General features: G+C 39.6%; 1 protein-coding gene across 3 annotated transcripts in view; it reads right to left on the bottom strand.

Moving 5' to 3' along the window:
* Arc42 (Activator-recruited cofactor subunit 42) overlaps positions 1 to 15,777 on the bottom strand; it is a 74,576-nt gene that overhangs the window by 39,257 nt on the left and 19,542 nt on the right. For 2 of the 3 annotated variants that reach the window (XM_067158857.2, XM_067158856.2), the window contains exons 1-3: positions 4,958 to 5,295; positions 4,619 to 4,791; positions 2,005 to 2,266 (exon numbers count right to left, since the gene is read on the bottom strand). In XM_067158857.2, the coding sequence (XP_067014958.2) occupies positions 2,005 to 2,266; positions 4,619 to 4,791; positions 4,958 to 4,991 (469 nt within the window). In that variant the 5' untranslated portion in view covers positions 4,992 to 5,295. Of the gene's footprint in view, positions 1 to 2,004; positions 2,267 to 4,618; positions 4,792 to 4,957; positions 5,296 to 15,777 lie in introns of those variants that run through there. The other variant, XM_068230692.1, reaches the window with a different exon arrangement.

Below are 15,777 nucleotides of genomic sequence, written 5' to 3'. Positions count from 1 at the left end.
GGGAGCCTTGCAACTGAAAATGAATAGAGTTCTGATGACTTTCAATTGCAGGTCTCTTAACACACTCCACAATGACTTAATCGGTTAATTACCTTACCTCGTGTTTGTTCCTTTCCTATACCCATATACTGAAATGGCGTATGGCTTTTAGTGCCAGGAGATCCCAGGACGGGTTTGGCTCGCCAGGTGCAGGTTACCTCGCATAGAATGTAACTACAACAATCATGTGCCATGACACGTCACTTTCAAACCCTGCGGTTTCATTATTTTCACAAAATGTGGTAGCGAGACATTAAGCAAACTCTATTGGAGGCAACTGCAACTCAGAAGATGACCACACATCACAGACTGTCGTGGTGCTGGATTTAATTTTTCTATATATTATAGAATACTTCTAAGGATGGGTTGGTGGGTCCCTGGCAAGCATAAAGGAAGGATCTCTCTTCTCATATACTTTAGGTGTCATTTCACATCATTTCTGCATGATTTTCACCTTCATAAAAATGCAAACTACAGTTCAGTTTTTACGAGTTTTGACTTGAGAGTTAGCCGGAAGTCAGGCGGTGGTGCCAAATTGCTACAAATACAAACATCTGATTTATGATACCCAATACGAACAGAAATGTAGGCCTAAATACTGGAATATAAGTCCATAATCAGTTATTCTTTGTAGCAACATACATGATTCACATAAGATGAACAATTATACACAATACATTTAGGATAAGGCTACAAGATAAAAATATGTCAATGCTCGAACAGATAAATGTGAGAAAATTAAATTAAATTTTTACTCACCACGCAGAAGATCTCGCATTGCTGTTAAATTCAGTTTCCCGTAACGAAGGAAATAATCCTACAAAGCGAATATACCATTCATTTCTGAGTCACTTTCAGCATTGTCATCGTCTGTTGATGTTTCACTCTCACCTAACCCTAAAGAGATGATAAAGTCTTGAACATAATCGTCTGTGAGACTCTTTCTCCCAAGCTTTAATCATCTCGGATTTCGTGTGTCTCACAACGTTGCTCCAGTCCTCCGCACTTATACGACCTACAGCTTCGAAAATAAGTCTTTCAACTTCTGAAACTGTGAAGAGTCTGGTATTCTCAGCTACATAATCCTTCACTTGGGCCCAAATCTGTTCTATGGCGTTAAAATGGCAATGGTATAGTGGAAGGTGAACTACTTTATGCCCGTTCCTTCTGGCTATTTCATCCACCACGTAAATTGGGCACTGAGGCTTGTTTTGTTTCAAGAGATACACAAGATCCCCCTTCCCCATGTCATCGTGAACCGAAATATTATGCTCCTTCAACCACATAATCAACTCATTCTTTCTAGCCGCAATTGTTGGTGCTTTGTCAAGAATGACTCCTTAACATTACAAACAATTTCCTGGGCCTGGCTCCTTAGTGGAGTACCATGTCCCAAGAGCTTTCTTCTCTTGGGAGCTTCATCCTTAGACGTAGGCACTGACATGACAGAACATCAAATTCACACATGGGCCTAAAATTAACCTACTATATAACTACCGAATGAAATATTAAACCAAGCTACTATATAAACTAGATCACCTGTTACACATTATTCACTACAATATAATGCGCTATACTATTAAAAATACTAAACAATACATTTATAAACTCGACACTACAAAATATAAACGAACAACCAAGCATAAAGACATACAAAAACTGCGAAGAGAAATGAGCACAATACAACACACAGCTGATAGCATGTGGTTACAGTAAACAACAGATCGACAACACTGCTAACCGGAACTGGAGTCTAACGCGCTCTATCGGAGCAATCAACTGCCTGATTGGCTGTTGATTAATTCACTCACCCTCCACCAAAAGGCAGCGCTCAAACGTCAAGTCGAAACTCATAATAACTGAACTATAGCTAAGAATGTGTAACCATTTATTACAAATGGTTAGATACACACCGTGTATCAGAGAGCCATACATTTACCATCTCCTTTGGACAATGGAACTTACCCGGTTCACTAAGAGCAAAGCAGCCAACACGCTCGCCCGTTGTGAATGGTCGAATGAACTTCTCCTTCTGCTCTTTGTTGCCAAACTTGGCTATGGGGCCCAGATACAATGAGTTGTTGACGCTCATGATCACACCAGCAGAAGCACAGCCCCGTGATATTTCCTCTGTGGCGATAGCATATGCCAAGTAGTCTAAACCAGTTCCACCCAACTCCTCGGGGATGTCAACACTCATCAGACCCAGCTCACCCATCTTCTTAATCTAAAAAAAGAAAATTTTAAAAAGAATCTTAATATCACAGAAATACAATACTTTTCACAGAACTGGTTCTGAGCAGTCAAGTCAATGAAAGTGTCATCTACGGTAAATAGGAATGGTCCTATCCTTTTACAAGATTATGTAAACAATGCCAAGGTTTTACAAAGGAAACATTAAATGTATCCTCCTAATTCAATACAAAATATAATTCCATCATTAGAATGGAGCAATAAAATTCAAACATGTTTAGAATCGTTTGGTGAAATTGGGGGGAGGGGGGGGGGGCTTAAAGTAATCTACATAATACAAGCTAAAAATGTGCTAAAAACATAATGAAGGAACAAAAGAAAAACAAAAGAGACATGACGGAAATAAAAACAATAACTATATACAATATTTACATCACTAGATGGAGCAATAAATAACTCGCTGAGACAAATTCAGTGAAAAAAAAGGAGTTAATGTAAAACATAATTGAATCCAAAAAGTGTGCTAAACCTAAGAGAAAATAAAATATAAATTATACAGTGCCCCAGTGTGGCAGTGGGCTCATCAGTTGGATTGCTACACCATTCTGACATGCTGGCAGCTAGTGCACCATTGAGACACCACTACAAGCCTCCTATATAGGACAATGCAGAGATGGTGCACTACAGGAAGCATGTGCCTCCACGTCTATAAATGCCTGCCTTTGTCCTTTATATAAAAAATTACGTTGTCAGAAGGAAACCATAATTTAATTTCATTGATTGCCGATGTTTAACACATTTAAGCTCTTTAGGCCTGGGGTGAAGCAGTTTCTATGAACTGTCCCCAGCAACAAACAAGAATAATACTGTGGTACGAACCAAGTGGGGTGGGGAGAGCTTCATTTTAAAAATTTTACCTTAAAAAAAAAACATTCTGGCGAAAAATCTATCTTCTTCTTCTTCTACTGCTTTTCCAACACATTTAGGGCTACGGGTGTGAAGTGTATCGCACATGTGGCTTTGGCTCTATTTTACAGCCGGATGCCCTTCCTGATGCCAACCCTTTATGGAGGGATGTATAGTACGCAAACCTTTTCTTGAGCCCTAGTTCCCATTCAGCACTATGGAGCTCAGGGCTCAAGAAAAGGTTCGCGTATTATAATCACTATTGCGTGTTTCTGTGGTGGTTGGTAGTGTGGTGTGTTGTCTGAATATAAAGAGGAAAGTGTTGGGATAGACACAAACACCCAGTCCTCGAGCCAGAAGAATTAATCAGATGCAATTAAAATCCCCGACCCAGCCGGGAATCGAATCCGGGACCATCTGAACCAAAGGCCTCAACGCTGACCATTCAGCTGAGAAGTCGGACATCTGGTGAGAAATCTATACATCCAACATTGAGATGCCAAGAAATTTATGTAGGCAACTTTCTTTTTTGACTTCTTCTTCTTCTAGTGCTGCATCGGACGTTTGCAATCATTTTGGTTTACTTTTGTTGTGGTTGCGTTGAATAACGAAATAGGTGTTTATCCGAACCACTGTAGCCAAGACAAGCATGGTCTCCCAGAACATCTCTTCCCCTCCCTTGTATAATTTTTTGGAGGAAGGTGCACCTCCCTGGCTGTCTCACAATATGACTAAAGTAGGAAAGCTTCTTGATCTTAACAGCTCTGCAGAGTTCTCTTCCTTTATACATCCCAGCCAATACCTCCTCATTCTATATTCTGTCTACCCAACTGATAAGAAGCATGCAACGGTAGACCCATGGTTTAAATGCTTCTGCGTTAATCTACTTATGCGACATATATCTACTCAAACTAATCAGTTGAAAATTGTAGTGAAAAGGGACCTTTCTTAACTACCCTTCTAAATACAAACATTTCCAGTAAATCTGAACGAGATCAACAACACTTCTGTTGTCATACTCTAACACCACTATGTACCCAGGCCTAATGAATAGCATGATCACAGTAGTAAAATGGGCACTGTGCCCAGATTCTGTTTCAAGTGTGGAAGTTTTCTTCAGTTTCTGATCAATTCTTACTACAACCTTTACCTGAGTGTATCAAGTGTGTGTAGCACGAGTGTGTGGGAAGGAGGATTGAATTTCTTTTGAAAAGTGTTCTTCTGCATGATGGCAAATACAGACATACGGCTGAAAAATTTAATTGCTCTTAGATATGTATAGGCTACTCAGCTTGAATGAGCACTGAACTTACATTCATGGACAATTAACCATTATGGTGGTGGTCTATTATACAAATTTTTATGTAGATCACAGTACAAGTTTCACATCAACTTTGCCAGTGTAGATACTATCATCTTGTCATGTCAGAATGCACCCCCGCCACCCCCCCACCCCCGAAAAAAAAAAAGTGAAAATTACCTGATTTTTCGGATACAGATGTTCCTTGTCAAACTTTGCGGCATTTGGCTTCAATTCAGCTTCGGTAAAATCTCGAACAGTTTTATACAGCATTTGATGGGTTTCTGGTAATGAGGACAGAGACCATATATTTCGAGATCTCGTCCAATTGTGTTTGCAGAGTCCAGTACGGGCTGGAATTGATTTTGTTAAGTCAGCATATGAAGTAAAAGGTTATGTTCTAAAATTGGTTTTATAAGTTAGCACATGGAAAGGCTATTTTCTCAATGTATTTGTTTATTAAAAATGTGTTTCCAGTCTTAAATCCAGACAATGAGAACGACAGGTAATTCAACTTACCAAATTGTAGAATTGTCTTAGAACATGTAGCCATTATTGCATCTATCAGTCTGTAACGTACGTAAAAATAAAGTTGGGAACGACTGAGATCGAACCAGATAGACTGCTTCGCAATAGGCTATCTCCTATCACAGTGCGTGCGTAATACAACGATAAGGTCAATTGATAGGTTAAACAGCCAAAGAATAGTATGAGAACATCAAAGGGGGAAAAAATGTCTGAAGACCCCGGTGAATCTCAATTGTACGTAACATTACAGCTATGGCATTATTAAGATACTTATGTAACGCAAAATCAAATTTAACTTCACACTTCGCGATTATCTGTGTTAATTTCCTTTAGTGCCTGCCAAAGAGAATGCGGTATTCAATTGTTTTTAAAATGTCATAAACATCGGTGGGCTCAAATATGAAACCGGCTGAGACCCTGAGACACTTCATTATTTGCTTTCCGTAAGCAAAATTGATTATTTATAAAAAAAAACTGGCTGTGATAAATTAATTTCCGTCGAGATATGCAGAATTATTCAGTGAATTGGCCGTATACACGATTACAAAATTAAATATTAAATCTGTCATCTGTCATCTGTGACTGATTGTGTGGTTCTCTCAAGGCGGTATTATTCAATTTGCGGTAGCGCCCTACCCTAGGTACTCCAGTATATAACACACAACTTCGCGAAGAAATATATATGAATTGTACCAAAATCCTTTTAGAAGAGAGATGTGTTCATTACCAATGCCAGGGACCTACCAACCCGCCCAAGAATGTATGTTTACTTTTATAACAGAACGAAAGTTTTCACGCGCCATCGACCATTAGCCGGCCAGCTACGAGCACGGCAACGAGCTAGAATAACTTAAGCTACTCGTCCACGATGCGACTAAAATGGCATGCAACTTCGATTTGAGCAAGAAAAGTTGAGTGTCTTCGTGTAAACAGTCATGCAATTCGAAAAGTTGCACGCGCCACTCGAATTCTGCGCAACTTCCAAGTTGCGTGCAAAGTCAAAAGTGGCATCGTGTACACAGCGGAAGAGAGGAAGTTGCGCCATCTGAAAGTGGCGTGAAAAGTTTAGATCATATTTGTGGCGCAACTTTCTCACGTGGCCGTCTGCTGTGACATTATACTGATGTTTGAGAGGTTCACACTCTGGAATAAATTAACGTAAATACGTACCTGTATATCCTTTTTGTAAATGAAAAATAGATACCCATCTTAGTAATAATTGAATAAGTTACGTAAGTTCATTTTACAGGTTACAATGTCTCAGAACACGAAATGAACGAGGGAGATGACGAGAAAGCTGATATATTTAGTTGAAACACAAGAATGTTTATGGAATTTTGAGGCAACGGACTACAGAAATAAACAAAAACGGCAAAGAGCGTTCATCACGATGTAAATAGCATCACAAACTTCAGATACAGGGGGGTGACAGTCGCATAGACCCTACGCTTCCGAGGGCTAAGCCCAGACCAAAGAGAATAAGTAAGAGTCGACACTCAACGTTATTTTTAACTTCCGTACACAGCGGCTGACGCAACGACTACCAGGAATTGCACGTTAGCGCTCGTAGTGGTCGTAGGGAAAAACTAAAATTACCGGGCGGGCGATTTAAATCGTTTAGCGCGGGTCGCGTCGGGTACCCAGGTTCTCACCCTCCCTCCCACCCCCTCTCTTAAATATATTCATTTCTTTTCTTTCATATCTTTCTTCTTCTTTCCTTTCTTTCTCTTACCTTTTTTTTTTTTTGGAATACTTCATTCTGAACAATGATACACCTAAAGGTTGGCCTGTGCTTTATTATTATTATTATTATTATTATTTCTATTTTTCTTTTTTCTTGCTGGAGAAAAGAAGCTTACCAGCCTGTGCTGCTTATTATAATTTTATTTTTACTAATTCACAAAGCCATGAAGGAAGGGATTAACTGGACTGACCTGTGCTGCTTTTTCCTGCTGAGGAAAAAAGAAGCTAACTTGCAAAGGGTGGGAGGGAGGAAGTGACCAGAAGGTGAGTGGGATTGGCAATAATTATCTCTGATTATGAACTACGACAGAAATAGACACTAACATCACCTCGTACCTCGGTCCCCTTTAACACACACTGAGCCAACCTCAATAGTCAATAGTATTATGCAGAAAATGAAATATAAATACAATGTAAGAAAGAAAGCTATACACAGGAACCAAAATGATTAAAGGAAACTCATATGCTAAGGAGGGAGTTTGTAGGATTCAAAGGTAAATTGAAATTAAACATGATCTTTTGATTTATGGAGCTATATTCTACCTACTATCCACAGTATTACAGGTATAAAAATTGTGTAGAAATTGCCACAAATTTTTTGTGATCATAGTATATCATAATTTCATTAAGTTACATTCAGTAGTGTTAATCATGAATTAATATTCATCAGCCAGAAAACAATACAATACAACACAAAATCATTCATTTATGAAAGAAAGACTGGAACTGTCAAGTTACAACATAATAAATACTTTTCTCTCTTTTTGGAGTCTAACACAAGTCAAAAGCTTATGGCAACATCATTTGTATTATCTCAAGAAACTTACTATATGATACATCTTTCAGTCTGTCAAATGAGGCATGTAGGGCCACACACTGAGGAATATTGAGATTTGTACTTTTGTATCTGCTAGAGGATGGCAAGTCTCTGGCAGAGTAGTGTTTGAAGAAACCAAGACAGGATAGCACATACTCTGTTCCTACATATTGCATCAAAACACAGCATATCATTCAATCAGTCATCTGCATTTAGATAATAAACCATGTCAAGCTACAAAAATGTATGCAATCCTTGTATTTACAGTACTTAAAAATGTTCTATTTCATGTGACAGTAAGATATATCTATATTTCTCTGTTACATGGAAAAGGATAGAATCATGAATATGTTTATAGGCTTAAAAGACAAGAAAGCGATTACAGATTCTGTGATTGTTCCCCTCTTACAACATGCAGGAAGTACAAATAATGCTTCCTTTCAGTCCATCCGCAGGGGAGGAGTTCCAATAAATTGAAAGAAATATGTAGCATCAGGATCTACGTACAATAATATGGCAGCTGATCCAGCACAAAACAATTAGATCTACGTTCAAGGAATTGGTCGCTAATTTATGTACAGTATTACGAACAACATGCTGCTACCTTCCACAACATTACCGTGTGCAAGGGGCTTTGCTGTGACCTAATCAAAATGCCAGTCAAAGGCGGTGGAAATTCACTTCAAATACGGTGCCATTTGTACCTACTGTACATCAAAGGCAGAAATCTGTGTCAGTGGTTGCAGAGTAGGCTAATCCGTGGTCTGACAGCACTGCACTCTGACCGGCCAACCGAACAGAGGACGGGTGGCCATGGCTTTACACCTCTGCATTTGAGACACAGAAAGAGGCTGTTTCCCTACCACTGGCTGTCCTGAGAACGGTTTTCCTTTCGCCTGGAGTAAGGCGAATGATGGGACAGTTCCTAGTATATGTCAAGGCCACCAAACATCTCGCCTTCACCACAAATCTCCTTGCCATGATGCTTGTTGTTTAAAGGGACCTAACATCTAGGTCATCGACCCCTAATGGTATGAAATGAGATAAATATAATAACAATTTCAAAGTCCAAAATCATCTACTGACCAGGGTTCAAAACACAATGACGAAGAATGAATGGATGGATATGAATTTAGAACAATCAGTGGATTCGACCTGTAATGCCCCACATTGCCAGCAACTAGCGTTAAGCAGAAGTATTACTGACCAAGGGACTGCTTCTAAAGCACAATCCTGAATCGATGATGCTTGTAATCTAAAGGGGTCCAAAAACCAGGTCATCTGCCCCTCATAATGGTATTTATCGCTGGGAAAGTACAACCACGGTATTTGTCATGTTGCGATACTAATCAAAAGTAGCGTAGACTCGCGGATGGTACTACTCACAGGTAATGTAATGCGCACATGTAACACACACCCATGGCGTTTCTCACATTGCGGCGCCATTTACAGGCAACGCAAACCTATGGTGTTCCTTACCTAGGTGTACTAATCACAGGGACTCGTACTATCCGGGTGTTAAATTTTCATAATTTCTGTCACAAGAAAATGGCTGAACAGAACTCATTGAAAATTGGTATTTTATGTCGGGGAATATGCCACTACAATGTAGGCTATAAATAATTTTATTCACCCTGGATGATTGGTCCTATTGAAAAGAACTACATAACAAAAGTTATAAAGAATGCAATTTCCGATCATTTATGTCTTAATCAGTTTTATCGCACCGACTACGATAAGAGTGGTGGTGGTGGTGATTATTATTTCAAGAGGAAGTACAACTAGGCAACAATCCTCTATATATTAATCGGAGAGAAGAAATCGAAGGGGGTCGACACTACGAAAAAATGGAGGTATTGGCCTAAGAAAGACCAGGGCCATGAAGGGCGTGAAAATAAGACTCTCTAGGCTTCCATACGTAATACAGTCAGGGTCAGAAAAGAACAGGTGGTGACCGAGGTAGATGGGATTTTGGTAGATGAAAGTGAGGAGCCTGGCACAAGTGGAAGCAATGCCAGGATTCACCTAAGGGCTCCACGGATGCCTACCCAAGCTCGGAGCTCCCATGGCACCCTTTATAGTTGCCTCTTACATCAGGCAGGGGATGCCGTGGGTATTATTCTACTGCCCCCACTCACAGGGGGAGAACTACGGTAAGGAAAGTTTGCACAATTGTTACCATCACATCAAATGAGTTACCAACATCACAAAATTCACAAATACTAATTTAGTTACTTGCACACTGAATACATACCAGTACACATTTCAGTTGAGGAAGATGTGCATACAAATTGCAAATAAGAGAGGAGAGAGATCATAAAATATTTCCTGTGTTCTGATGAGAAATTGTTTCCAAAATACAAAATTTTCAGTGAAAATACCTTTGTTAGAAATGGATGCTTAAACCAAAACTAAGACTTCTTTATAAAATTCATCCAGACAATACCACATGACACTTCCACTTGAGTATTTGATCATTATCACACAATTCTACAGAAATTATGAGCTCATATAAAGGAACAGACTATGAGGACAGTAAACCACACGTTTGAAACTTTCATTGTTCTGAAAAATAACGTCACAGTTTTTCACTTCCCATTTAGCAGATATGCTTAATGCTCCATATAATATTAATAATAATAAAAAATGTCCCATGAAGTTTAAATAAAATGTTCGATTATACAACTCTACGGCAGGAATTTACAAAAGTCATTATGAATGCAATTAAGACAAATGGAGCCTGAAACATGCAGATGTTTGGCATATTTTGAATAAGAACACAGAACATGAATATACTTGTTTTCCACCTTTATGAACAATTATAATCATGTTATGGGCTTCATAACGATGTCTCTGGCTATGAGTTTTATATAGCACCGATTGATGGCAACGATGGAATGGGTCTCAGAAGGAAGCAGCTGTGGCCTTAATTAAGGTACGGCCTTAGTATATCTGCCTGCCTATTGCAAAGAAGGGAAACCATCTTCACTGTTGGCGCCAGTGGGACTCGAACACACCACTGCCCAAGTGCAATCTCACAGATATGTGACCACACTGTGTAGCCTACGTGCTGGGTGTTTTGTAATACAAAATTAAAAAATTTAATACCCAATCATTACGATTTTGCAAATTGAAATTGTTTAATTTTAAGTCTTCAACAATATTGAACCCATACACAGTGCTCTCCCTAGGACCTTTCACGGACCGCCCAGCTATCATAACCTAGATATCTGCTAATTATACAATATTTCAGGTTAATTTACATCACACCGACACAGATAGATCATATGGCGATGATGGGATAGGAAAGTGCTAGGAGTGGAAAGAAAGCAGGCATGGCCATTAATTAAAGTACAGCCCCAGCATTTACCTGCTGTGAAAATGGGAAACCACGGTAACCATCTTCAGTGCTGTCGACAATGTTTTTTTCTTTTTTTTTTTGCTAGTTGCTTTACGTTGCACCGTCACAGATAGGTCTTATGTCAACGATGGGATAGGAAAGGCCTAGGAATTGGAGGGATATGGCCGTTGCCTTAATCAAGGTACAGCCCCAGCATTTGCCTGGTGTGAAAATGGGAAACCACGGAAAAACATTTTCAGGGCTGCCGACAGTCGGATTCGGGATGCAAGCTTACAGCCACGTGCTTCTGACCACATGGCCAACTCGCCCGGTACAGTGGGGCTTGAACCCACTATTTCCCAAAAAACAAGCTCACAGCTGCGTGCTCCTAACTCACTTGGTTTACATAATATTAATACATATTTCAGTCATTGAAAACCTACAACCTATTTTCCAGTCAGTGACCGGGTCAGGTATGGAATGAACCAAACCAAACGGCACTACAGCCCTTGAAGGGCCTTGGCCTACCAAGCGACCCCTGCTCAGCCCGAAGGCCTGCAGATTACGAGGTGTCAGTGGTCAGCACAACGAATCCTCTTGGCCGTTATTCTTGGTTTCTTAGACCGGGGCCGCTATCTCACCGTCAGATAACTCCTCAATTCTAATCACGTAGGCTGAGTGGACCTCGAACCAGCCCTCAGGTCCAGGTAAAAATCCCTGACCTGGCTGGGAATCGAACCTGGGGCCTCCGGGTAAGAGGCAGGCACGTTACCCCTACACCACGGGGCTGGCCAGGTATGGAATGAATGAGGCCCAATCTTGTGGCGAGGATAGGAATTGTGCCGGCTGTCAAAGCCTGTCGCACTCCTCTGGGGCAATGATTAATGACTGACAGATTAAATGACAGTGGAGAATGTTGTTGGAATGAAAGATAACAGGGAAAACCAGAGTACCCGGAGAAAACCTGTCCCGTCTCCGCCCTGTCCAGCACAAATCTAACATGGAGTGGCCGGGATTTGAACCACGGAACCCAGCGGTGAGAGGCCACCGCGCTGCTACCTGAGCTACAGAGGCTACACATATTTCAGTCATTATGTGTTCCAAATTAAAATGTAAACACTGTAAAACTGTTTATTTAAATGAAAAATCTTCATCATTGTCAGCATAATTGCACGAGTTACATCGTAGTGTCGTGCGCGAGCAGTGTCTGGATTAGCGTGGAATAGCATGCAAGCAGTCGATTTCGCGGGACGTAACTTTTTTTTGTAAGTTGCTTTACGTCACACCGACACAGAGAGGTCTTATGGCAACGATGGGGCAGGAGAGGGCTAGGAGTGGGAAGGAAGCGGCCGTGGCCTTAATTAAGGTACAGCCCCAGCATTTGCTTGGTGTGAAAATGGGAAACCACGGAAAACCATCTTCAGGGCTGCCGACAGTAGGGTTCGAACCCACTACCTCCTGGATGCGAGCTCATAGCTGCGCACTCCTAACTGCACGGCCAACTCGCCCGGTGGCATGACAGCAAATCCATTGGTACATCCTAGGTGTCCATAGTCTTTGTACCCACCAATTTAATCCAAAGTAACATTGTAATGAAGTCTAGAAGACAAAGAAACTTCATTACAAATGAGGGACCAAACTTTTTGATCACTAGCCTACTCACAGTTCTGACTCGAGATTCTAACACTTAGAAGAGAGCCGTGCCAATGCCTGTAGGAAATGAAAAGGAATTAAGCATTTTGGTAAGGGTTCAACAGTATCACTATTGGCTGTAGTAGTAGAAACAGCAATACTACAAGTGATAGTAACAGTGGTAGAAGTAGCAGCAGTACCAGTAACAGGAGCAGCAGCAGCGGAACTCATAGCAGCCGAAGGACCTGACCGACGTCCAGACTTATGTCGAGGCACATCTATATGGAAAAAAAAAAAAAAAAAATCACTAAGATATGAATTTTTTTCTCCCCTACTACAGTGAATGCAATCATCATTCATTTATAAATATATCTATAGTTATTATGGTCTTCCCACAGTTCTTAAGGTAGGAATAACAGGAATAAAATTACACTGAGCATGCTGTCCACCAAAATTCGTTAAGCACTTGACTGTATTGAGGGATATTAAAGGACTGATTTTGCTCTTTTCAACTTGCTAGGTAAGGCAAGACTAGGTATGACGGACATTACAGTGACTTTCATTATGAGAAACGAGGTTCAACCTTGTCTGCCACTGTTGAATTTACCATAATTACCTCCAGAGAGCAATTTGAAATAAACAACAGGAAAATTTGATATGTCACAGTACTGTGACCATTAATAATATTAATAATGATAATAATTACTTACTTCTATCTGAGAGTGTATCTTCGATAGAGGTCCTGGATAGCTGGAGCAGCGAAAATGTCTCAAACACAGTGTGGTTCCTCAGCTGCTTTGAAGAAAGCTGCCGCAACTTTCGGATTCCCACAATGTCCAGCCACTTTTTGCAAATATCACGTCTAGGAACAGGGAAATGGTGAAATAAGATAAGATTCCCTGCTGCCAGAACTCTTCGCTATTGGTGTATATCCCACAAATTTGGCACTTTCCATGCATGATCTAAGGAATAAAAAGAAATAAAAGGAAATAATTAAGAGCACTATCTACAGTTTATACTTTTACTGCTAAATTCAATACCATCAAAACGACAGTGGCTTATCAGAAATAATAGGACTACATCAACTGAATTTAATAAATTAAGAATTTATTGCAGCCGAAAGGCCACAACATGACATAAATAAGTATGATACACATGTTATTGTTATTAATAACAACCACCACGAAAAAATACTTAAAAAAAAGATATTTTTGGGAACAGAAACAGCTATCAATCATCAACTTAATAACTTACATAACCTCCTGTGGCCTAGTGTTCTTTTAAGAGGACACTGTTTAAAATAGAATCAAATATCCCGCAAAAAATATTTTAAACAATAAACTAAATATAACTCTGAGTAGGCCGAAAAGTTGGTGTTATATTTATTGGAACTTCATTTTAATTGGTGTGATATGCATTTTATATTCCGGCCTCAGGAGGTTAATAAAACAAGAATAATAAGGAATTCTTACCTCAAATATCTTCTACTTCTTCAAACAAGAAATTCCACTCAGAATTTCACTGAAAAACACCCGCAGAGCATGAAAACGAAAATAAAGATAAACAAAGATGACAAAGTAGACTGGTCTCACACGTGGTTATCAAAGCAATAATTACGAATTTATTTCAGCCGAAAGACCATAACGTGACATAAATATGTGTTACGTATGTTATTGTTATTAATAACATACCCGCATATAGTGAAAACGAAATTAAAAACGGGTTGGCAACTTCAAAACACATAATTACAAACTACGACAGCGACAAACTGCCCCATCGACCGGGAATTCTCAACTCGAAATCGACCAATAGCAATCGGGAGTTGTTTCTACCAATAGGAGCTCCCGTATTTGTCACGTGAAGTTTGGTGAAGTGACGTCAGGTACAACCTCGAAGCATGTTGGTCGTAGGGAAAAATTACTCAGTCTGGGCCAGGGGGGTGACAGTCGCATAGACCCTACGCTTCCGAGGGCTAAGCCCAGACTGAGTAATTTTTCCCTACGACCAACATGCTTCGAGGTTGTACCTGACGTCACTTCACCAAACTTCACGTGACAAATACGGGAGCTCCTATTGGTAGAAACAACTCCCGATTGCTATTGGTCGATTTCGAGTTGAGAATTCCCGGTCGATGGGGCAGTTTGTCGCTGTCGTAGTTTGTAATTATGTGTTTTGAAGTTGCCAACCCGTTTTTAATTTCGTTTTCACTATATGCGGGTATGTTATTAATAACAATAACATACGTAACACATATTTATGTCACGTTATGGTCTTTCGGCTGAAATAAATTCGTAATTATTGCTTTGATAACCACGTGTGAGACCAGTCTACTTTGTCATCTTTGTTTATCTTTATTTTCGTTTTCATGCTCTGCGGGTGTTTTTCAGTGAAATTCTGAGTGGAATTTCTTGTTTGAAGAAGTAGAAGATATTTGAGGTAAGAATTCCTTATTATTCTTGTTTTATTAACCTCCTGAGGCCGGAATATAAAATGCATATCACACCAATTAAAATGAAGTTCCAATAAATATAACACCAACTTTTCGGCCTACTCAGAGTTATATTTAGTTTATTGTTTAAAATATTTTTTGCGGGATATTTGATTCTATTTTAAACAGTGTCCTCTTAAAAGAACACTAGGCCACAGGAGGTTATGTAAGTTATTAAGTTGATGATTGATAGCTGTTTCTGTTCCCAAAAATATCTTTTTTTTAAGTATTTTTTCGTGGTGGTTGTTATTAATAACAATAACATGTGTATCATACTTATTTATGTCATGTTGTGGCCTTTCGGCTGCAATAAATTCTTAATTTATTAAATTCAGTTGATGTAGTCCTATTATTTCTGATAAGCCACTGTCGTTTTGATGGTATTGAATTTAGCAGTAAAAGTATAAACTGTAGATAGTGCTCTTAATTATTTCCTTTTATTTCTTTTTATTCCTTAGATCATGCATGGAAAGTGCCAAATTTGTGGGATATACACCAATAGCGAAGAGTTCTGGCAGCAGGGAATCTTATCTTATTTCACCATTTCCCTGTTCCTAGACGTGATATTTGCAAAAAGTGGCTGGACATTGTGGGAATCCGAAAGTTGCGGCAGCTTTCTTCAAAGCAGCTGAGGAACCACACTGTGTTTGAGACATTTTCGCTGCTCCAGCTATCCAGGACCTCTATCGAAGATACACTCTCAGATAGAAGTAAGTAATTATTATCATTATTAATATTATTAATGGTCACAGTACTGTGACATATCAAATTTTCCTGTTGTTTATTTCAAA

This window comes from Anabrus simplex, chromosome X (genome assembly GCF_040414725.1).
Source record: "Anabrus simplex isolate iqAnaSimp1 chromosome X, ASM4041472v1, whole genome shotgun sequence".
Lineage (NCBI taxonomy): Eukaryota > Metazoa > Arthropoda > Insecta > Orthoptera > Tettigoniidae > Anabrus > Anabrus simplex.
The sequence above is the reverse complement of the archived record's forward strand: the minus strand, read 5'-3'. Positions and strand labels throughout refer to the sequence as shown.